Raw genomic sequence first — 22,784 nt, 5'->3', positions numbered from 1 at the left:
TGGACCGGTGTCACGTAATTTCATACTGTTTTGACTGATCGGTTGATATGCTTTACTTTGGATACTAATGCTGTAGTTGACCATTCTTACTGCATTTACATTCCAAGTGTGCTATTTGAGTTCTCAATGCCAACAAAGGAAGGCAGGACTTATCATCATTATCATCCTCGGTGCAAATATTCGTCGACACCCAGCGCTGTATTTGTTTGCCGGTTATTCCTTACTCAAGAGAAGTTCTATTTCGACATACAAGGCTGCGTAACGGGAGTCTCCGAATCGACATATGCGAAAAATTCCATGATAAATACGGGACCTGCAGATGATTGATAGGGGATTTGATTTCCGACCTAAAAGGATACCTAAATCTTCAGAATTAGTCCGTTTGGTAGGTTTTGGTGCTCAATATGATTGGTTGGGCTCATCCATCTCTATCTCCGAGAATGAGTTAGCTGGGATCATTTGCAATGAAAAGGGTCTTGGGATCAGTAAATTTGACCTGGGACAAAGGAAATGCTAAATTAACTGAACCCATTAGCCTCGATTTCATCCTAGTCCGGTTCTGGAGATCATTGATTGGGCCCATCCATGTCCCCTACCGATGCTAGATTCCCTCGGCCCATAACCTGAACAGATGGATCAAACCGATGATTACAAGAAGACTTCCACCTGGATGGTGCCGGAACGCGTAAAGGATGAACTCAGCTTCATAGTTCGAGCATATTTGGGCTCCGGACGCGAGACAAATGGTCCTAGAAACATGCATAGGTATTATTCATTAATTTGATTCTAGTTTCGATGAAAAATTGGCATTGATTGCATTGATTGCATTGATATAAGTGCAGGAGGGTACGCTCTGGAATGGTGCGTCCCTTGTATCTGTAAGGGTCTGGAATGGTTTTGGCTGACATTTTGTGCTCACAAATGTATTGCCACACTCGGAGGCAGGGGGAATGCTGTAGTAGCATCAGAATAGAGTTTATAGATTTATGTTAACATATCTGTATTCACATCCTGCCGGTGTAAATATGACAGGTGACCCTTTTTATTGTCTATCTTCTCATGTGCACCGTTTGCACCATCCAAGCACATATCTTTGTATTTGCTCTCATACCAAATTTAACTAGGCTGGTGCACTACAATTGTGATAAAAATCAATTCAAATCCCATGTAACTGTGAAATACGAAAACAGGAAACACCATGAACTCAGTACATGCCGCTGGTAACGATCCACCCCTCTGATCTCGCAGGTGTGGGGCGCAGATGAGCCTCATGCTGAATGCCGATGTCCCGTCGTCACCTTCCATATCCATCATAACCGACTAATTGCATTCATGGTTGCGTTCCCTACCGACGGTCGAGATTCCCAGGCGTTCATCCACGGGGGCATTTTGCGGCGCATATTTGGTGCGGTTGGAGGAGCCAGGACGGTGAGCGGCCGGATCGTCCTTATGGATTTGCAAGGACATTGACAGATTATCCATCGACGATGCGACCAACTGCCAACGCGCATCCAAGGCAGTGATCTGGTTCTCCAGCACCATCAGCCTCCATCCAAACCTGTCCTCCACCGAATCAACCCTTGCATCCAATGCATCCACCCGCTCATTGGTTGCAAGGAGATCGAATCTCCTGCCAAGGTCCTGGATGCTCCGCAAGATGTCTGTTCCGCTGGGTTCAGGAACCGGGAGATTGGTGGGTCCTGGTGGCTGCAATGGAGCCGGAATTGAAATGATTTCAGGGAGTCCTATTTCCGATTGTTTGGAAGGGTCGGACGTCTGGATGTTTTGGTGCACTAGCAGAGCTGGATGCTTAGGCCTTGAGTTGGTAGGTTGCTCTGAGTTAGGGACCAAAATTTTAATATGTTTGAATGATGTCACGGATAGGCATACCGTTTGGCGGGTCGTCCACGGTAACAGTCTGAGCCACACGAGAGGCACAAACTAGTCTGATGCATCCGGGCTTCTTGTCCGGGAGAACTATGCAAGGAACCTTCAACTTGACACATTTGTCACATTGCCGTGGGTGGTAGCGCACGGAAATCTGTGCCATGCATTAAGCTAATATTGACAGCGTACATTTGCTTGCTTGCCTACCTCCATCGTTGTGGCGATGTTGGAATCCAAACCCCATCCGACAGGCTAGAAGGGTGCAAGTAAGACCCGGAATCACCGAGGCAGAGACGACTTACCCTAGGTTTTTCGTCCCAAAAACCTTTGTCGTTCACCAAATCTGTTGCGGACGTGTCGGCTGATATGGCATCAGGAGCCCCAGCATTGAATGTCTTTACCGACACCGTCTTGTGCTATATCAATTCCTCGTGAGCAATGAACAGATATATACTGTCAGAGTCACCTTAACATGGGTGGTGCCGGTGTCCCCGGTGTCTCCTTCATCCAACATATACTTCTTCTTCCGTTTGTGAATCGGCTTCCGGGAAACGGGAGTTGGTGTGCATCCATGAACTACCTCCGCTTCTTTGCCGTCATTGTCGCTCTCTTCCACTTTCCTTTTCCTCTTCCTGGGCTGTGCGGTTGTCTCTGTCTTCATGCTTCCAGCCGCATGGATACCGTGTCTCACCATCGCAGGGGCGATGGAACGTGGCAGGCAGGTCGGTGGCGGGAATACCAATGGGGGGATGGCATTGCTTCGGATGTCTGATCTCATGAGTTCTGTAACCGGAACCCCCGGGGTTTGTAACCTGGGCGTTCTTGGTAGCACTTCATTACCAGCCAATGGAGCTGGTTGCGTCGCCTTCCATGAGCCGAGCCGAGGGGGTCTGATCGATTCCGAAAGAGTCTTTACCGTGGACTCCGCCGTCGCCGTGGTCAGTTGGGGTTCAGCAAAGGTGGAGGGGCGGTAGTCCACAGTCTTGTGGAACCGCGGGTGACTCTTAATGCGTGGGTCGTCGTCTATGACGGTCTTCCAGTCGGGCAATGACACAAAGATGCCGGCCTTGGAGTGCTCCCATACTACGGCGGCACAGGATAGCAGCTTAGGGGAGAACGATGTAGCGCTCCCCCCATAAAGCTTTAAATCTTTTGCCTGCACCAAATTGAGTTAGTTATCCAAAATACAGTACAGATCCGGTGGAGCGACACTCACCAGGCGTCTGGCGATCTCATCCGATAACATCAGTGTGCCTGGATCACTTTCCTTTAATTTCAAACAACGCTTCATCAGCGATTGTACAGTCTCGAGTGTAGCCTGGAGAGCGTTGTTTGCAATTTCCGAAGGTGTCATCACGGTCTATAGAATTTAGTGAGCAACTGGTGATGGTATACGCAAAGAAAGACGACTTCGATTATTTTTAAATAAGTCTCAGGATTTATACTGATGCCTCAGTTATGGGCGTTTCCGAGAACACGTGGCCATTGTCGAAGCACGGTGCTGTGGACCTGTTAACAACTTGGTCACGTGATACAACTTCTTCTGTGATCATTGTCCCACGCATTCCGCTGCCACAGTGGCAAAGTCGGGTGATCCACATATCTAAGTTAGTATATCTTGGCACATCGTAGTCCTTCCCCGATCTCCTTATTTTACACAGAACAGTCATGTTTGGAAAACGTGTTCGCTTTGCTACTTCAGTATATTCGGATGATCAGGACTCGGTCACCAGTGCTACTTCTTACAGCAGCTATGACAATTCCTCTGACTCCTACAGACCCTCGTGCAGCAACTCTCCGGAGATAGCAAAACACAAATTCGAAGGGCCACTCGCCTGGTGGAGTGGATACACACCGTTAGACTCATGGATTCCGCCCATGCCTTCCCAGATACCGAGGTTTAAGGGACTGATCGGAGTGGAACCTTATATAAGGTTCAAACGTAAGTCAGGTCTCGAAGCTTCTGATCCGGGATTGCTAAAAACTCGTAATGCAGAATATAAATTGGCTGACGAGGTACGGTTAAGCCAAGAGTGGACAAACGATCCCATCGCAAACAGGGACATAAGTATGTTAATTCTGGCCTGACTTGTATCGCTAAGCTAACCTTACAATGCAGGATACGACATGTGCTTCTTAGGAGAATTTGATGAAGTTACAAGCATGCTAGCAGGTTTGTCACATCCCGTCACATCCTGGATATATTCTAACATGATTTTGGAAGATATCCATGTCCTTGACATGCTTCATGGTCCTGCCGTTACTCGAACGGCCGGTCCACGATCCCAAGGACTCACGAACTTGGACCAGTCGCCTCTCGGTTACATACAGGAGAATGGCGGTTCCATGGATCGATCCATGTGCGATGATGAGCGGCCGGATAAATGTGAGTACCTTTGTATCCAGCTTGGATGGAACTAATCGGCGGCATAGCTGCGGATGACATTGCCAGATCACCGACAATGGACCCTTATGACTGCGGTTGGGAGATAAATTTGGCTGCCGAATATATCGCTCTGGGCTTGTTCTCAGCAGAGCAAGTAGATCCGTACGACTGCGGATGGGAGGATCACATGGACGTCGAAACGTCGGGAGTGAAGGACTTTCCCCGAGACTTTGGACGGGAGGATGATTCGAAGAAGGACGGTCCGGCAACGGGTCTGCCGATGGGTGAGGAAGAAGATGCCTACGACTGCGGATGGGAGGATGCTATGGAGATCCAACCCGCAGCCTCATCGATGACTCTCGGCGACGAAGAAGATCCATACGACTGTGGATGGGGGGATCAGCAAAATGATACCACAGTGCCCATATCCAGTGCTGCAACGGAGGACCTGTATGATTGCGGATGGGAGGACAAAGAGGATGCCAACCGTGTGTCCAAGGTCGTGAATCTCGAGGACCCTTATGACTGCGGATGGGGAAATGATGATACCGACAACCTGGATGTTGTATCCAGGAATGACCCTTCAAGCAAACAATTGGGTCGCCAGATGGATAGTCCGACACCGATGTACGGGCTCGATATAATCGACCTAACATCGTCATCTGCATGTAAGTTATATCTCATCTGCTATATTTGTCGCTAATAGCATTGCAGCTCATAGATCAGAAAGCAATAAAAGATACCAGCCGATGACTATAGAGATACCGGAAATCATCGACCTGACATCGGACACTGGATGTGAGTGTTTTCAGATATGCTGCATATGGTGCTAATTGTGCAGCTTGCGCAGCGTCTTCACATACGGCGTCCCAACTCAACACTTTTCAGGAGGCTGGTCTGTCAATGCATCGTGCCATCCAGCGACTGAACAGCATCGGAACTCATCAGCGTAAGTCATGTTGACTTGTACAATGATTATACCTTACATATATTTGCAACAGGGAATGAGGATGCACAGAATATGGTCACGGATAATCCCTCTGGCACACCAAACCAATTTCCGGCAGGCGCGTTGAGGGCGAACCGGAGGCTCATTGTTGCATATGGAGAAGCACGGGACAGAGTGACGGAGCTTGGTGAGGATGTTGTTGCAATCTACCGATTGCTGGACATCCACAGGCGCATTATGGATCCGTTGGATGCTATGATAACACACCTTCAGCAAGGTGATGAGTAGACATAGCTTGATTTCCAGAAGATTGATGACTTGAATAATCGAAAAGAACTGCGTGGTAGTAGCTTTATGTATTACCATACAAACAAATTGTACAATGTCCATGTCTCCATATCCGGAGGAGAGAGTTATGATAACACGCATGCAACATCAGTTTGTACTCAAGTTCTTACATAATCGTGAGCATATCGGGAATTTGGCTTGCGCATACGTGCTGTGGGAGGGCGGTCAGAAGTTTTGCTCCGGGTACGTTTTGAAGGGGATCCTTCCATAGATTCTTCAGCGACCCGTTTCTTCGGTCTCTTGGTTGCGGGCTCTGTCAGATTCTCAGGGACCGGTTTTACCATTCCTCGGCCTCTTGTCCATTTCGCAGGCGACTCTTCTAAAGTCTCCTCGGCAGGACGTTTCCTTCGTTCCTTCCTTGCATGTTCTCCACCAGTCAGATGGCGTTCTATGGGCATTGTATGTGTTGCTGTTCTTGTCGATGCAGAAGCGTCACAATTGACAGGCGCGCTGCGACCAGCCCAGGAGGCTGGTCCCACCAGCCGAACTGGCGGGATGACTGCTTCTACCACTCCGGACTTAGATCGATCGCGTGCAGTACCCTTTGCATTCTGTTTCACAGCTGCCGTTTCTCGACTAACCAGCGCCCTGCTCTCCATTGAGCTTATGTAGGGGGTCCGAGCCTTAATATTTGGGGCCATGTCCTTCCTGGCATGTTTGTCCGAAGCCGCAATCGCCTTTGAAGGGACATCTTGTTCGACCTCGCTTTCAGAGTCACTGCTACTCATGAGAGCCGCTTGGTGGCGGCGGGTTTGTGACCCCCTAAGCAAGTTCTTCCCCTCCATTCGCCTTCCTTTCTCGGGAGGTAGCATATCATCATCCGAGTCCTCAGATAGTTCACCAGAAGACCTATCATCTGCCATCCCTGTGTAGTGAATATCCTCCTCGGATGACTTGAGTTTGTTCTTAGATTTCTCGCTCTTGTTTCGGGGTGATGAAGATGAGGCGCTCTTCACTACCTTGACTCCGGCACGACGTGCAGCGGCTGGCTTATTGTCCTTCACCTTTTCACCAGAAGATTGTCCAGCTGTAGATTGCCCGTGATAACCGGGCTGCTTTTGCTTTGATCCGGATGATTTCTTCGTCTGGGTGATTGGCCGCGCCTGGCTAGTGACACGTCCATCTCGGTCGGTTGCAAGGACGATGTCCTGGCTATCATTGTCCCACCATCCTATGAATTCGAAGACATGCTCTTCACCTTCCTCCTGTCTGCTATGCCAAAACCGTAAAAGCTCTGTGGCGTGGACCTGCCTTAATTTCGATGGCTCAGCGAGATCGTGACCTTCTGGAAGATATTGTACGGGAATGATCTTTTTGTACCTGGGTATCACATATTTCCATGGGACGGAGACTTTGGGGTCCCCGCAACACCTCCCTTCAGGTTGTTTAGCTCACTACATTCACCGGAAGGAGGAAATCGACCCACTGTAATGCCATGTCAAAAATGCCCGGATGACTGCCTTCTTTGTATCTAAATCCATGGACGCACATGCAGGGATTACAGGATACCCGTCATCCCCGATGTCAAGGCTATACGTGTTGTCCTGTCTACCCCTCTTCCGAGCAATGGTATTTTCGTCCACATTGCCCTCTTATAACGGTTAGTAGCTACCGGATACATAATGAGGCGGCTTACCGAATACACTTGCAGCATACGCGTCCCATTCTGGCTCGATCACTTTCCAGTTCTGAGTCTTCATGAACGACTCGGCACCCCCAAACTCTTGGTTATAGTCATGTCTGTCTGGAGCGTGAGAAGTTGCGGGTCCCAATGGTCTGAAAACACACCCGGACACCTGGACCTTGCTCTCCCCATCCTTCCAAGCTGACAACACGAACACCCTGATCCCGGAGCGGTTCCACATCTCCGATGCAAAGTGTCGAATCATATCGTCGCCTTTCTTTCTTGCGATCTCGACTTTTACATCGTCCGGAACGCCCTCACTATTCCATTCATCGGCTGTCTCTTTGGCTTCTTTAAGGTCTTCCGGTGAAAGTGATGCCATCAGCCGGTTTAGGTGACCGTGTAATGGTTCATCATCTCCTTTGTTCCTGGTTTCGCACCAGTCTCGTCCTCGATTTTTTTCAACAGCTCCTTCTTCCGGAGCGTGTCTATGACGCTTCTCTCGGTCCATTTCTGCCCCATCTTGATCGGGGGTTTCCCTTGTTTCTTGGCCTTTGCATAGTTCCGGAACCATGTCTCATATGTCTGAATGCTGATGAGGAGTGCTTCATATGCCAAAATCAATACTAACGCACCGCTTTGCGAGCCTTGGACAATACGATGGACATTACCGGTGCTTTTGTCCAGGCTTCCATTGTAGCTGCTCTCAAGATATTCTTACGCTCCGATGGAGCAGCTGAGCGCCATTGCTCGAGATAAGACTGCAGGACAGCAACCTCTTCTTCATTTGCTGGAGGTTGTTTGTTGGACTCTGAATCAGAGGCTGAGTTGTGGTCTGACATTATTGAAGGACAAGGTACAAATTGAATGGGTTGTGTTTAGAATATTAACCTTTACCTTATTTGTGCTTGGCCTCGGCTATTAAGCGAGCCATGAATGCGAATATATGTTTTGACTGTCCTCAAATTCACACAAGTTCTCAGTAACTACATGGGCAAGTCTAGGGTAAGGACATTGGCTCCGCGGGGAACGGCGCAATGGGTGACATGGAAAACGAAGGAGACCACTCGCGGCTTGAAAGGGAAATGGTGCCCAGTCAAACCCAGTCCATCCATGCAGTCCTCTCCAGCAAAGTCTCCCAAAAAACATAATTCCGATTGTGCATGGGATCAATGGTCCACCGATTTCAATGCTGACCATGAGGACTTTGGCGATAAGGTACCAATTGGTGCCCTCAACGTACTGTCAGGGAGAAAGAAGACAAAGGTGCATTACAAAATTTACGCCATGGGTTCCGTGCTGAGTGATGTCCCAGAGCCCAAATGATTATCTCCGGGAGTGGAAATTTCGGACAAACGATTATCTTAGAATCCTTCATGAACGAGAGGCTCCACCCGAAGACAAAACATGCTGCACATGTGGCTCCGAGTTCCCTGCGTATAGGTGCTACGACTGCCTCGGCAACCCGGTATTTTGTCTGAAGTGTTGCAGAGATGAGCACCGGAGACTGCCTTTCCATGAGATAGGCAAATGGAATGGAGGATTTTTCGAGGAAACGTCTCTGACCAAGATTGATATGGAAATTTATCTTGGGCATCAGGGAATGCCTTGTCCAGCACTTGGGGATATCCATGAATGGGAGGACACCGACGAGCCCATATATCAACCGGCAGAGGACTTCCCTACCATACTCGAGCCACCATTCTTGAACCGCAAGCAATGCATCACAATCGTTGACAAGTCCGGAGTCCATTCTATCATGATAAGGTTTTGTCAATGTCCGAATGCTTGCACACCTGATAAGCAATTATTCGAGATGGCCATGTTTCCGGCATCCTTCACCCGACCCAAGACTGCGTTTACCTTTCCAGTGCTGGATGGTTTCGCATTGGACAACTTGGAATGCAGAACTTCGGCAATGAATTACTACAACAAATTGAGAAGAATGACGTCCAGTATATTTCCGCATCTAGTCCCGGTACGTGTTGCCCATAGAATATCATGGTTATAGCATCTCAATTCATCATAGGATCGTTACAGAGAATTAATGAGAGTGGCACGGCAATGGCGACAGCTGACACATATTACAGTGACCTATTTCCGTATAATACGAGGGAACGGACGTGCATAATATCCCGTATGATACGGGCCAGCGGACCATGGGCCCATGATAAAAATATCCTCGACTATGACGGATGGGCCGGGAGGCAAATTATTCCCGATGGAGGCGGGTGGGCCCATGCAGGGGATATATAGAGTAGATGAGTGGGCCGATGTACATGAATATTAGGTAGACGGGTGGGCCGAGGTAGTTGGATATTATGCAGATGGGTGTATTAAGGTAGATGTGTATGAGATAGATGGGTAGGTACTTGTTATCACATTCACGGGTGGGCCCAGACACATATTAAATTAGACGGGTGGGCCGAGGGTATTATACAATATTGTATTATATGGGTAGGCCCAGACGCATATTAATTAGACTGGTGGGCCGAGGGTGTTGTATGGGATGTTGTATTAGACGGGTGGGCCGAGGGTGGTATAAAATATAGATGGGTGGGCCCATGTGTATCATAATTGTAAACACGATGGAGCTGAGGTAGTTGTACATCAACCAAATCAGAGGAGGTAATAAAATCAAAGTTACCAAGTTCCTGGAGCAGCAGGTGATCTCCTGACATGGCCTTTGATGGTGCACAGGTTGTCTTGCAAAATTTGGAATCCGGGGTGCGAAGCTTGTGTTACCCTATGAGAAGCCAAGTTCCGATTACCAACCTTTGGGTCAACCGTACTCAGAGGAGGTAATGAATCAAAGTTCCCGAGTTCCCGGAGCAGCAGGTGATCTCCTGACATGGCCTTTGATGGTGCACAGGTTGTCTTGCAGAATTTGGAATCCAGGGTGTGAAGCTTGTGTTGCCCTATGAGACGCCAAGTTCCGACCACCCAAATTTGGGTCAACCATACCGACTTCCAAGTTCCGGGACCCGGGAGTCGACAAATGAATATCTGATAACCAGCACACTTCCAATCAGGTAGTATTTCATTGAGCAATGAATCATCCAAGGGGTCTCTAATCAGACTCGGTAGTCAATATAGGCAAATGATAATGAAAACATGAAAGTTGTTATTATGCTATTTTTCAAACCCGAGACCCTGAAACCCATTGTTCAACATGTCCATTTTTCACTCACTGCACAAATCACCGAGTTTCGAGTGCCAAAGCGTGAAACTTGAAACCCAGTGTGCAACATGTCCATTTTTCATGTACATTACACAATTCATTGAGTTCCGAGTGCCAAGTGCCGAAACCCGAACCCCGAGACCCGAAAATATGTATGCAACATTTCCATTTTTCACTTGTTGCACAAATCACCGAGTTTCAAGTGCCAAAGCGTGAAACTTGAAACCCAGTGTGCAACATGTTGATTTTTCATTTATATAACACAAATCATTGAGTTCCGAGTGCCAAGGGCCGAACCCCGAACCCCGAGACCCGAAAATATGTACACAACATGTCCATTTTTTACTCACTGCACAAATCACCGAGTTTCGAGTGCCAAAGCATGAAACTGGAAACCCAGTGTGCGACATGTTGATTTTTCATTTATATCACACAAATAACCAAGTGCCAAGTGCCAAGTGCCGAAACCCAAACCCCGAGACCCGAAAATATGTATGCAACATTTCCATTTTTCACTTGTTGCACAAATCACTGAGTTTCAAGTGCTGAAACCCGAGACTCAAAACCAGGCATGCAACATGTTCATTGTTCATTTAAATTACACAACTCATTGAGTTCCGAGCTCCGAGGGCCGAAACCCGAACCCCGAGACCCGAAAATATGTACACAACATGTCCATTTTTCACTCATTGCACAAATCACCGAGTTTTGAGTGCTGAAACCCAAAACTTGAAACCCAGCATGCAACATGTTGATTTTTCATTTACATGACACAAATCATTGAGTTCCGAGGTCCGAGGTTTGAGACCCGAACCCCGAGACCCGAAAATATGTGCACAACATGTCCATTTTTTACTTGTTGCACAAATCACTGAGGTTTGAGTGCTGAAACCTGAAACTCAAAACCCGGCATGCAACATGTCCATTTTTCATTTATATTACACAAATCATCAAGTTCCGAGTGCCGAGGGCCGAAACCCGAACCCCGAGACCCGAAAATATGTATGCAACATTTCCATTTTTCACTTGTTGCACAAATCACTGAGTTTCAAGTGCCGAAACCCGAAACTCAAAACCGGGTGTGCAACATGTCCATTGTTCAATTATATTACACAAGTAATCAAGTTCCGAGTTCCGAGGGCCGAAACCCGAACCCCGAGACCCGAAAATATGTACACAACATGTCCATTTTTCACTCATTGCACAAATCACCGAGTTTTGAGTGCTGAAATCCAAAACTTGAAACCCGGCGTGCAACATGTTGATTTTTCATTTACGTCACACAAATCATTGAGTTCCGAGGTCCGAGGTCCGAGACCCGAACCCCGAAAATATGTGCACAACATGTCCATTTTTTACTTGTTGCACAAATCACTGAGTTTCAAGTGCCGAAACCCAAAACTCGAAACCCGGCATGCAACATGTCCATTGTTCAATTATATTACACAAGTCATTGAGTTCCGAGCTCCGAGGGCCGAAACCCGAACCCCGAACCCCGAAAATATGTACACAACATGTCCATTTTTCACTCATTGCACAAATCACCGAGTTTTGAGTGCTGAAACCCGAAACTCGAAACCTGGCATGCAACATGTTGATTTTTCATTTACATTACACAAATCATCGAGTTCCGAGTGCCAAGGGCCGAGACCCGAAGCCCGAGACCCGAAAATATGTATGCAACATTTCCATTTTTCACTTGTTGCACAAATCACCGAGTTTCAAGTGCTGAAACCTGAAACTCAAAACCGGGTGTGCAACATGTTGATTTTTCATTTACATGACACAAATCATTGAGTTCCGAGGTCCGAGGTCCGAGACCCGAACCCCGAGACCCGAAAATATGTGCACAACATGTCCATTTTTCACTCACTGTACAAATCACTGAGTTTTGAGTGCTGAAACCCGAAACTCGAAACCTGGCATGCAACATGTTGATTTGTCATTTACATTACTCAAATCATCGAGTTCTGAGTGCCGAGGGCCGAGACCCAAAGCCCGAAACCCAAAATCATGTACACAACATGTCCATTTTTCACTCATTTCACAAATCACCAAGTGTCGAGTGTCAAAACCTGAAACCCGGTACTTCAAATGAGCACAAATTGTATTTGTATGTATTATCCATTGGTGTAGGGCTCAAATAACCTGGGAATTGTATTTGTCAGTACTTGGTACTTGGTACTTGGGACTTGGTACTTGGTACTTGGTACTTGGTACTTGGCACTCAGTGATTGGTGGTCAGTGGTTGGTACTTGGGACTCGGTACTCGGTACTTGGTACTCGGGACTCGGGACTCGGGACTCGGTACTCGGTACTCGGTACTTGGGACTTGGGACTCGAGACTCGGGACTCGAGACTTCAGACTCGGGACTTGAGACTCGGGACTCGGGACTCAAGACTCGAGACTCGGGACTCGGTACTTGGTACTCGGTGATTGGTGGTCAGTGGTTGGCACTCAAGACTCGGTAGTTTCTCCCTGATACCCACCAAAAAACCCACACCCACAAGGTGGGTGTGGGTATATCATGGGGTATGGGTGGGGGTAGTGCTACTCATACCCCGGGGTTCACCCACGCTATTCCCTATCGGTACTCGGTACTCGGCACTCAGTGATTGGTGGTCAGTGGTTGGTACTCAAGACTCGGTAGTCAATATAGGCAAATGATAATGAAAAATGACAGTTGTAGTCCATGTCAAGGTGAGTGATTTGGTAGTCTTTCCTTGTCATTCAGCAAAACATCAGCAATAATGAAAAAATGAAAGTTGTTATTATGCTTAACTTCCTTACCAAAGGTTGTAGTCCAAGTCCAGGTGAGTGTAGTGGTAGTCTTTTCTTGTCAATTGGTTATCTTGTTACTCATTATGCAGTACTTGGTACATGGTAATTGGTACTCAGTATTTGGTTTTGATACTCGGTATCTGGGAATCAGTAGTCAGCTTAATGAAGGTTGTAGTCCGAGTCTAGGTGAGTTTATTTGTAGTCTTTTCTCGTCCATTGGTTACCATGTGACCAAGATATAAGCTAAAGAAATCCAAAACATTAATAATGACAAATGAAATACATGTGTGCAGTAAGTGAGTCTAAAGATAAAGAATGAATATGAATAGCGAGACTTGCACATTATGTCGAGATATCCAACATGACAAGCCTGTGATGTGATCAGAGACCTGGAATAACACCCATATACATCCATTATAATAGCTTAAAAGCTTAGAAATATTCATGAAGGATTGATGTAATGATAGGCAAAATGACATATGTGTAGAGAGTGACAGTAGACATCTTTTATACAAAGTCACATTTATATATGATTCAGGCCGAAAATATCATTACAAATATGTAGGATAGATTGTAGACTACCCAAGGAACCCATACTGCCTACTGCCCTGAGGGTAGGGGGTGGGTAGAAGGGATATAGTGAAAATATGAGTTGACCCAGCATTAAAGTCCTACCACTGCTCAACTAACCATTTTCGATGCTTTGGGTCTTTGAAGTTTCCCACACTCAATTTCTTACCCATTTCACTTCCTCAGTACTCAATTCTTGGTTGATTTGTCTGTAAATTTATGTCTATGATACTTAAGATATTTGAAATGTACCCCAGGTTTCTGATTATGAAGATTCAATGTTTTGAAGGCATGGGCCCCTTATCAGGCAAAATGGCAAGTATGCACACTAGCTCACAAACTCCAGCCTATTGTGAGCTGATCTTGGTCATAAGAAGCAAGAATATAAGCTATGCTCATTATATATTAAAAGGTTGGATCATGGATGCAAGGGCAAGATACTGAAAATTGTGAAAAAATGTCACAAGTGCAATTGTCTATGCTTTGTTCCTGGAGAAGGATCCTGTGTGATATTTTCAGGTCTTGGGGTTCGTGTCTCGGCCCTCGGCACTCGGAACTCAATGAATTGTGTAATGTACATGAAAAATGGACATGTTGCACACTGGGTTTCAAGTTTCACGCTTTGGCACTCGAAACTCGGTGATTTGTGCAGTGAGTGAAAAATGGACATGTTGTGTACATATTTTTGGGTCTCAGGCTTTGGGTCTCAGCCCTCAGCACTCGGAACTCGATGATTTGTGTGATATAAATGAAAAATCAACATGTTGCACACTGGGTTTCAAGTATCCTATGTGTTTGATTCGCTGGTGGCTACATCAGCTGTATGTCTTGATGGAACATATCTAGGCTCACCCATATATGTAATACACCCCCGTCGGCCCGCCCGTCTATGTATTATCCCCCACGTCAGCCGACCTGTCTATGTAATACATCCTATGTTGGCCCACCCGTCTATATAATACATCCTACATCGGCCCACCCGTCTATATAATTATACCCCACCTCGGCCCACCTGTCTATGTAATAATTATTTTATCGCACCCTCGGCCCACCGGTCTATTTGATATCCCTTTTGTCGGCCCACCCGTATATGTAATACATTCCACGTCGGCCCACCTGTATATGTAATACACCCTACGTCAGCCCACCCGTCTATGTAATATTCCCCTACCTCGGCCCACCCATATATGTAATACACCCATGTCGGCCCGCCCGTCTATATAACAATATTTGCCTTACATCTCTCTTCAGCCCAGCTGTCTATAATATCCTACTCTACATATTACCCAGATGGGCCCACCCATCTCCATGAATGATCATATTCCCCCGGCCCATCCGTCAACATTAAGGATATATATATCATTGGCATACATGGGCCCACCCGTCTCCATCGGAAATAATATGTGTCCCGGCCCATCCGTCATCATCGAGAATATACACAACATGGGCCCATGATCAGCTGGCCCGTCTCATACGGGATATTATGGAGGTCGGGTGGCCCATATAATACGGAATTTGTCACTGAAGGGGCTCCAGCTGAAGCTGCTTAAATGGAATGGGTTTGCTTATGAGAGCAGAAGTCCGACATCCGGGGAACTCACCCTCTTTTGCCTGGCTTGCCCGCAGCCCGGTATCAACGCCCCACTCCCGGCCGATAGGAATCCAGATGATCCCAGTTGGCTCTATGCCCGATCGCTGGTCATGGATGGCAACTTCAAAGCAGAGCACCTTCATCCCACTCATCCGGACGACGAAGTCTGGTTGACGGATGGACAGTGCTTCATGGTTTCCAAAGACCAATACAAGGCTCATCTCGCAGTTGCGAACGACGTTGTTCAACATTCCGAGTGCAATAATCACCGAGCCGTTAACCAGGCCAATGCGTCCTGACACAAACTAGAAGCTACCGGGATAGGCGGGTGCGTGTGCGCCCGCCACGGCTGTTTTGCGCCTCATTCCGTTGTGGATTTTCAAAAGGGCGAACGGTATGTTTCATAATCCCGTGCATTTGATTCACCGGGTGACGTCCACGATTAGGCAAATGAATATGGACTACGCCCTATGTCACGCGTTAAGCCACCACACCGATGGGCTCAGCCAAGCTTTTACATTTTATGACATTAATTGTCAATACAACAAACACTTCTGGCATCGGGTGAACAAGAGCCTTCATTTGAGCATCCCTTCTGGAATGGAAATCATACCAGGCATTGGCCTCTGGCATGTTCATGGACACCAAGACAAATGCTATGTTAGGTATGCATCAACATTTATTACCGGTGCCGCTAGGATCGACGGCGAAAATCATGGAGACGTTGTGGGCACCTCTGAATATTATATCTCCTGCCAGCGAGAGGGATGTCCACTCCCCATCGGCAAGAGTGTCTCGATTACCAGATGAATGACTCCAATTTTATGAAGATGATTCGCATGAGTTGAGTCACAAATATCCTTTGTAAAGACTATCTGATTGCATAATATAGGTGGATTTCTTTGCCAGGAAATATAAGGAAGCTATTAAGGGTGTCGCAGAAAGCGCCTCTGCTTTTGACAAGCTCAACGAAACTGCTGATCCTATCATGGTTGCAACATGGGAAGAACAGGACCTGATATGCTCATTCACGTCGAGTCACTGATCCATCGGCAATGGATGTATTTGAAGTTCAGTTAAAGAGGGGTGAGCATCTGCTCCCTCAGCAGCCGCCCCACAAAACTGATTACATTGACCAGCGCCAACACGAAAGCAACAGAAGCTAGCTTTGCTGTCTTCCTGGGCAGCCAGATTGAGTGGGAATGCGCAACGAGGCGCTGCTACATGGATTGCATCCAGTATTACCATAGAAGAGATGCAGATCACGCTCAGTATGGATATTAGGAGGCTCGGAAGACACCCCACAGAGACCCAAACCTTGGACATATGCAGACACCGGACAAAGTTGCAAAGTCGGATAGATGAATTTACCATTGTGGCAGCAACTCATCTAGGCGAGGGCTTCGACGTGGATGACGAAATTAGAGATCTCCACTTGGACTTCATGGATGACGATTCGGAAGATAATGGAATTGATGGCAGTGATACCGAATCTGAACTGGAAGCCGATGGACAACAGTGGTGAGATCTCTTCTACCCAGAGAAGATCCTGATCCCTCTGCCATCCAATATCGGCGTAGCACGTTGTGCGGAGCTGGGTGTTGAACACCTCCTTGGTCAAGAAATTGCACTTCGGGAGGGTCAAGCCAATGACGCCTTGCAAGCGATCAGAATGCATCTAGCAGATAAGGCTGTGCTCTTTCATACTGCAGTGCATCCGGCCAAATCACAAGCAAAGTCAACAAGGGCATGGATGCAGGTTCATTTGGTTGAAAGGGTCATCCGACTCAACACAATGATTTATACAAAATGTCGGGCACAACTTGGCCACCTGGAAGCTCATGGCTTACTCAATAAGTACCTCCAGATGGAAAAATGTCATCTCAAAACCACTGCTGCTGTGGCGGACCCCAATGCCTGGGGACAGCGAAATGCAACTCTCCCGTGGTTCTGGTCTCTAGACATACAAGGTGATTCAGTTAGCAGTGATTGGATGAATGAATGTACATCTGTATTTACTTACAATCCAAGTTTTTCGAGCCAAGGCTCAAGATACAACAGTTTACAGGGTTCATTGGGTTCGCATGAAAGCATTACGCAACCGATGGGTGGAAGAACTCTTACTCGTCGAACATGAAATGGGTTGGACCTTGGAGTTTTTCCTCTTCAAAGCAAGCATGTGGTTGAGAAGGCTCATGTCGACCGGCGGGGCAATACCAGAGGGACACAAGTGTTATGCAATTTGGCAGGCCCATATGTACCAAGAACTTGCCAAACATGCACACGCAAACTTTATAAAGACAAATCCAACCTTCCGGCCAATTTCTTAACATATAGGTGTAAGAAGTTGTTCATAGACCTAATATCTCATAGACATCCCACTTTTCTGGAAAATGGAGCATTGTCAATCCAAATTGCATCCGGTGATGTTGAGTGGACGCTCAGCATTGAAATTGATATCACTGCAATTTGTATGCAATCTAACTGGACGCGGATGTCATCAGGTACCATCATTTGTTGGCTAAATGGCAGTCCAGACTGAATGACGCCCGTGAAGAATTATTCATGAAGTTTCCCCTTGCGGGTTTTTTGAATTAGCTAAATCAATGTCCATTCTGTGACATGTCACGCTCGTTGTCTCCGCTATGAATACGATATGCTCAACTCTTCCTGAAGTAAGCAATGATTGGCACAGCTGTTTTCTGTGACTCCGGGAGAGCTCCGATTTGTTTATTATCTTATCATTTGTGCCTATAGCCATAAATGAGGTCAAGGACCAGCTTGACACCACTGAAAAGGAGTCAATGCCGACGTTTGCTACTGAACTCCACAAGATTGCTGTCCTGGGCCAGGCTGGCAGCAGCACTAAACACATCCGGGAGGATATCAACGATACCCAACAAGCATCACAAGGCCTTTTCCAAAAGCTATAGATGATATGACATGCTCAGAATGTCTCCTCGGAAAGCATCTAGAAGAAGCCCCACACAGGTAGTGAAGGATTGCCTACCTCTGTCCGGCTTTCCGGCTTGGTTCTCATCCTGCTGCAGCTCCCATTGTCTCTGCTGCATCTAGATTTCTTATTAGCTATGGCCCTATGGAACCGAATAATTCTGTTTGAACAACTCTGACCTTCCGCTACAATTGCCAGATCAGCTAGCTCATTTCATACATCAATCATATCAGGAGCTAATAATTCTTATTAAGTTACAAATGCTATCAAAATACACGTCTTGTTCGGCCACGTTGGTCAAACACATCCACAACTGCTAATAGAATCATTGCAATGCGGTGAGAAAATTGTATAAGCTGGACTGCAAATAAACAATAGGGTTTTTACAACAAATAGGTTCTGGTCTGTGGATCCGAGCATAGAGTTTCAGAAGTCTCACATGTGGAAATCTTTGGGACAATCAGCACGAAAAATTTAATTGCAACCTGACCAAGATGGGCGGATGCAGGGCGACCAACAGTCTGGCTCACTCAAACATGCGGTACCGGTTTATCTGGACATTGGTGGATGGATTATTGGTATTACATCCGAATACATAGGACAACAATAGAACCACTCTCGAGTACAATACAGTTACCACTGATCCACATTTCCCAATCCACAAGCCACAAGTCACAAGTCCCAAGCATTACTCACGACCGGATTGATTACAATCCAGACTTGTCGAAAATTTCTAAAGTCAACTTCTCATAACCACGGTATCCATCCTGTTTCTTACCGTATTTTCGATCGAACTAGAAATCATGGCCATACCTGCAGAAGTAGCAAATGACGCCTTGAATGTCACGCTTGCTGTCGTACAGACGCTCATGAAGCGGTGCATCAAGGTGAAGGATAGTGATCCCTGAGGCCTTAAGGCTGTCGGACGAGATTGCCAGGCATGTGGTGAGCATTTGTTATAATTTATTTAAAATTCTCGTTGTTAAACCAAGACATTCGACACAGGCAAAAGATTTGAAACTATACAGTGGGGATGCTACATCATTCTCCCACATGCTACTCTCATTTGCCGCTGTTGTGAGACAGCACTCAAAGGGTGGCGCCTTTGAAAACTGTTCCCGACTGGACCTCGGTCACCAACGACGACCCACGGATCAAGAGCCATCCACGATTTGAGAAGACCGTGGACTATTGCCCCCCCTCCACACTCGACATTCCTGCCATCCCCACAGTGACTGATATTCCCACTACTGTCCCGACAACACCGACCCTCATTGTCCCGCCACCGACAGCCTCGACTCCACCATCCATGCCATCCCACACGGACCCGGGTATCATCGCCAAGCCGGTATCGGAACCAAAATGACGGGTGCGAGCGCCCAAGAACCCGCCCCGTGTCGGTCGTCCGGCACATCCGCCCCTAAGATACCGACACTTGTATTTTCCGGAGGCTGAGATGGAACAGTGGAAGGTAGCTTCTGCTGCCGGTGATAGCAAGAAGAGGAAGGCGGAAGATGAAGATACTGATGGGGCCATTGCGGTTGCCAACAAGAAGAGGAAGTTGAAGTCCGATGTTGACAAAGAGCCAACAGGAGTCATCTATGTGAAATGAAAGGTATGTATGTCTATTCATCTTTGGTTAGGTGTCTAAGGGCTTGCCGCTCCAGAAAGTAGCTCCTGTCGCTACTGACAAGGATGCTCCACTAGTCGCAGCCAAATCTTTCCGGGACTCAAAAACGCGGGTATGTGATTATCGCTTAAGCATAGTGCAGATGTTGACCCATTTCTAAGCCTGCAGAATGGGGCTCCGATTCTGATGTCGCTACTCCGTGGCAGGTAAGTCATTTTCTGCATCGTTATAAACAAAGGCTAACGAATTTGAAGCATTCCGTTCGTTACCACCCCCGACAGTGCGACAAGTGCGCCAAGTTGGACATAGCCTGCCTTGTCCTCCCCGACAAGAAATTCGGGCACACACGCCTGGCCTGCGCCAATTGCGACACCATGAAGATCACGTGCGCAATCGACGGCGTTGGTGTCCGGCAGAGGTTGCAAGGTAAGGCAGCGAAAGCTTCCTCTGATGCGCCCAAACGCCCCCACACACCCAAGTCCCGAGCCGTCTCGCAAACACTCGCGGCGCGTCCTTCCCGCTCTCAACGGAGCATTGTCATAGATGAAGGTGCATTTTCTCATTGCCTCGGAATGAGTTGAGCTCATTAGACTTTGCAGGGGCGGAGCGAAAGCCCATGGAGGTCTTTCCGAGTCGAGCTGAAAAGCAGCCGGAACATGGGCAATTGTCTGCACCGGCCAACCTACACGAATTAGAGCCCACATCAAGAGATATCTTACAGGGCATCCAGGACCTCGGTAGGAGATTGGATCTCCTCGCCGCCAATGAGCGGGTAGAAGCGTTGGAAGTCAGAGTGGGTTCGGTGGAGACCAACCTGCTCAAGCGGTTGGACGAGTTAGAGCAATGGCTCAACGAATCCGATGCCCGGTGGAACTCTTTGAAATCCCTAGGATAGATGAAGTGGATAGCTGTAGATACTCACTAGTCAAATGGTATGGACCTTGTCGCGGGACTCCCTCATGTACTGTAGATACTCCGGAGGACTGTGTACTATTATATGATTGCATGTGTAGCCTGGCGCTACATATTTATCCAAGTTCAATTGATTGAGTCCCACATAATGCGTGTGTATATCATACTGTTGTCAGATCTTTGTCAAATATAGTACTGCTTCATTTTAACTAGAAGTCGATACCTGAGCATACGCAAATTATATTCACATGATATTATTCTACTGGAAAGTGCATCCGGGACCACAGTGGACGAAAGTGTGAGCCGTACGATCAGTGTACATTCTTGGTTATGCAAATCCCGGGCTACTGGCCAGATGGTACATGCGTATATCTGATATGATTTAGCAAAGTACAGGAAGGGTGCATCCAAAAGTGATTGATATGCAGTTGTATGTAGGCAGCCGCCAGCTATTATACTGGCTTCCGGCACCCGTCATCACGGTGCGGTTGTGAACAGCGACAACCAATCAATTTAGTACCGATACAGTGTCGATAATGTTTGTTTTAACAAACATAGTCAGGAGTGAGTTCGTCTTCCGAAAGCCCACGTCGCCGTCAACGTCCGGGACCACTGGTGCTTGATTGCATTATCTCCGAGATTTTGAACTACCGAGGTATGTTGCGACTGCTTGGAGTCCAAAACAGCGTATTTGTGTTCCGGCTCAACCATTCCTTAGCCCCCGAATGCAATGCATGCTTGCTTGCCTGAAACGCTATTCACTGGGCGCATTTGTCAACATTTCCTAGCCCAAATGTACAATTGGGCTCAAAACGACTAGCTGGGCTTTTTCGTTACCCCTGCCGCCGTGTAATATGGATTGGGTAGCACATCATCTAGCTTGAGCCGTCCAGGAGTTCGCCCAAGATCAGGTATATTTGGACTGGAGCTACCTGATCCGCACACTGAATTTGTACTCTGCCCAGAATAACCAGTTGGGCTCTTAAACCTTCTGACCGGGCCTATCTGCATACCGAAATACGCTGTGGGCCGAATTTATATGCACTGTGTCTAGAATAACCAGCTGTGCTCTTCCGGTACTTGTTTAATGGGCATAATGGGCCCGCCCGGATAAGTATGCACCGGGCCGATCTACATATTGAGTTTGTATATACTAGGTTCAAACATCCTGTTAGGCCGGATACTTCTGCGCGCTGGACTGATCCGTGCACTGAATTTGTATTTGCTGGGCCAGTTCGGCCCCTTCATATTAGTATTCCCTCGGCCAATCCGTACATTGAATTCGCACCTGCTTCTGCGACCACAACAAGCCTTAATCCACTTCTCACCTGTGGCGTTTCTGTGCCCATTTTCCGCCCAAATCCATGGGGGGCGGGCCCATTCGTAACCTTTTCTGAGCCCAAATACAGCAGGACTGGGCCCATCCGTCTCCTTTTCCGGGTCCAAATACAGCGGGACTGGGCCCATCCGTCTCCTTTTCCGGGTCCAAATACAGTGGGACTGGGCCCATCCATCTCTTTTTCCGAGTCCAAATACACTCGGGAGTTGGGTCCATCCGTGTTTCCGAGACCACCTGCATATGCGCTGGGCCCATTTGCCTTTTTCTGAGACCAAATATGCGCTGGGCCCATCCGTCACGATTTTCAATAGCATATGCAGATCCGCTGGGCCTATCCTGGAGCATGCAGGCCCACCCGGTCGCACATTTTGGGCCCATCCGTCACGATTTTCAATATCAAATGCAGATCCGCTGGGCCTATCCTGGAGCATGCAGGCCCATCCGGTCGCACATTTTGGGCCCATCCGTTGTCCTTTTTCCAGGTATGCCTACAAGCTGGCTCACCCATAAGCACTCATACATGCCAGCTGAGCCCATCCGTCACAATTTTCGCACATCCGCTGGGCCCATTCTCACCCTCAAGCATGCAGGCCTGCCCGGTCACACAATTTGGGCCCGCTCATCACTATGGA

The 22,784-nt window shown here is 47.5% G+C and overlaps 9 protein-coding genes across 9 annotated transcripts; 7 read left to right on the top strand and 2 right to left on the bottom strand.

The window, feature by feature from the left end:
• Positions 1-1,320: 1,320 nt before the first annotated feature.
• F5891DRAFT_985585 (uncharacterized protein) lies at positions 1,321-3,241 on the bottom strand (the record flags this gene model as incomplete). The annotated part of the gene is made up of 6 exons (XM_041377619.1): positions 1,321-1,835; positions 1,891-2,041; positions 2,077-2,139; positions 2,190-2,303; positions 2,354-3,043; positions 3,104-3,241. The coding sequence occupies 6 exons, from the start codon at positions 3,239-3,241 to the stop codon at positions 1,321-1,323; spliced, it is 1,671 nt and encodes a 556-aa protein (XP_041219345.1).
• A 314-nt stretch (positions 3,242-3,555) lies between these two features.
• On the top strand, positions 3,556-5,510 carry F5891DRAFT_985584 (uncharacterized protein; the record flags this gene model as incomplete). The annotated part of the gene is made up of 7 exons (XM_041377618.1): positions 3,556-3,829; positions 3,884-3,955; positions 4,007-4,273; positions 4,294-4,941; positions 4,988-5,071; positions 5,115-5,222; positions 5,275-5,510. The coding sequence occupies 7 exons, from the start codon at positions 3,556-3,558 to the stop codon at positions 5,508-5,510; spliced, it is 1,689 nt and encodes a 562-aa protein (XP_041219344.1).
• A 158-nt stretch (positions 5,511-5,668) lies between these two features.
• On the bottom strand, positions 5,669-8,036 carry F5891DRAFT_1196004 (uncharacterized protein; the record flags this gene model as incomplete). The annotated part of the gene is made up of 6 exons (XM_041368233.1): positions 5,669-6,945; positions 6,997-7,161; positions 7,207-7,310; positions 7,359-7,554; positions 7,635-7,779; positions 7,830-8,036. 6 exons carry the CDS (start codon positions 8,034-8,036, stop codon positions 5,669-5,671), a joined length of 2,094 nt encoding a protein of 697 aa, XP_041219343.1.
• Positions 8,037-8,500: 464 nt separating this feature from the next.
• On the top strand, positions 8,501-9,325 carry F5891DRAFT_962489 (uncharacterized protein; the record flags this gene model as incomplete). Its single annotated transcript, XM_041375902.1, has 2 exons — positions 8,501-9,172; positions 9,224-9,325. The coding sequence occupies 2 exons, from the start codon at positions 8,501-8,503 to the stop codon at positions 9,323-9,325; spliced, it is 774 nt and encodes a 257-aa protein (XP_041219342.1).
• Positions 9,326-15,277: 5,952 nt separating this feature from the next.
• On the top strand, positions 15,278-15,617 carry F5891DRAFT_1196002 (uncharacterized protein; the record flags this gene model as incomplete). The annotated part of the gene is made up of 2 exons (XM_041368232.1): positions 15,278-15,286; positions 15,354-15,617. The coding sequence occupies 2 exons, from the start codon at positions 15,278-15,280 to the stop codon at positions 15,615-15,617; spliced, it is 273 nt and encodes a 90-aa protein (XP_041219341.1).
• A 36-nt stretch (positions 15,618-15,653) lies between these two features.
• Positions 15,654-16,128, top strand: F5891DRAFT_962476 (uncharacterized protein; the record flags this gene model as incomplete). The annotated part of the gene is made up of 2 exons (XM_041375901.1): positions 15,654-15,712; positions 15,765-16,128. Coding segments are annotated over 2 exons (423 nt in total), but the record flags the coding sequence as incomplete, so codon positions are not given.
• A 245-nt stretch (positions 16,129-16,373) lies between these two features.
• Positions 16,374-16,843, top strand: F5891DRAFT_1196001 (uncharacterized protein; the record flags this gene model as incomplete). Its single annotated transcript, XM_041368231.1, has 2 exons — positions 16,374-16,404; positions 16,458-16,843. 2 exons carry the CDS (start codon positions 16,374-16,376, stop codon positions 16,841-16,843), a joined length of 417 nt encoding a protein of 138 aa, XP_041219339.1.
• A 535-nt stretch (positions 16,844-17,378) lies between these two features.
• Positions 17,379-17,615, top strand: F5891DRAFT_906052 (uncharacterized protein; the record flags this gene model as incomplete). Its single annotated transcript, XM_041373546.1, has 1 exon — positions 17,379-17,615. A coding segment is annotated over one exon (237 nt), but the record flags the coding sequence as incomplete, so codon positions are not given.
• Positions 17,616-19,074: 1,459 nt separating this feature from the next.
• F5891DRAFT_1196000 (uncharacterized protein) lies at positions 19,075-20,796 on the top strand (the record flags this gene model as incomplete). The annotated part of the gene is made up of 7 exons (XM_041368230.1): positions 19,075-19,148; positions 19,358-19,619; positions 19,656-19,865; positions 19,915-20,013; positions 20,063-20,107; positions 20,156-20,450; positions 20,501-20,796. The coding sequence occupies 7 exons, from the start codon at positions 19,075-19,077 to the stop codon at positions 20,794-20,796; spliced, it is 1,281 nt and encodes a 426-aa protein (XP_041219337.1).
• Positions 20,797-22,784: the final 1,988 nt, after the last annotated feature.

This window comes from Suillus fuscotomentosus (genome assembly GCF_016647785.1).
Source record: "Suillus fuscotomentosus strain FC203 chromosome Unknown F5891scaffold_91, whole genome shotgun sequence".
NCBI lineage: Eukaryota > Fungi > Basidiomycota > Agaricomycetes > Boletales > Suillaceae > Suillus > Suillus fuscotomentosus.
This window is presented reverse-complemented; position numbering and strand designations above follow the sequence as displayed.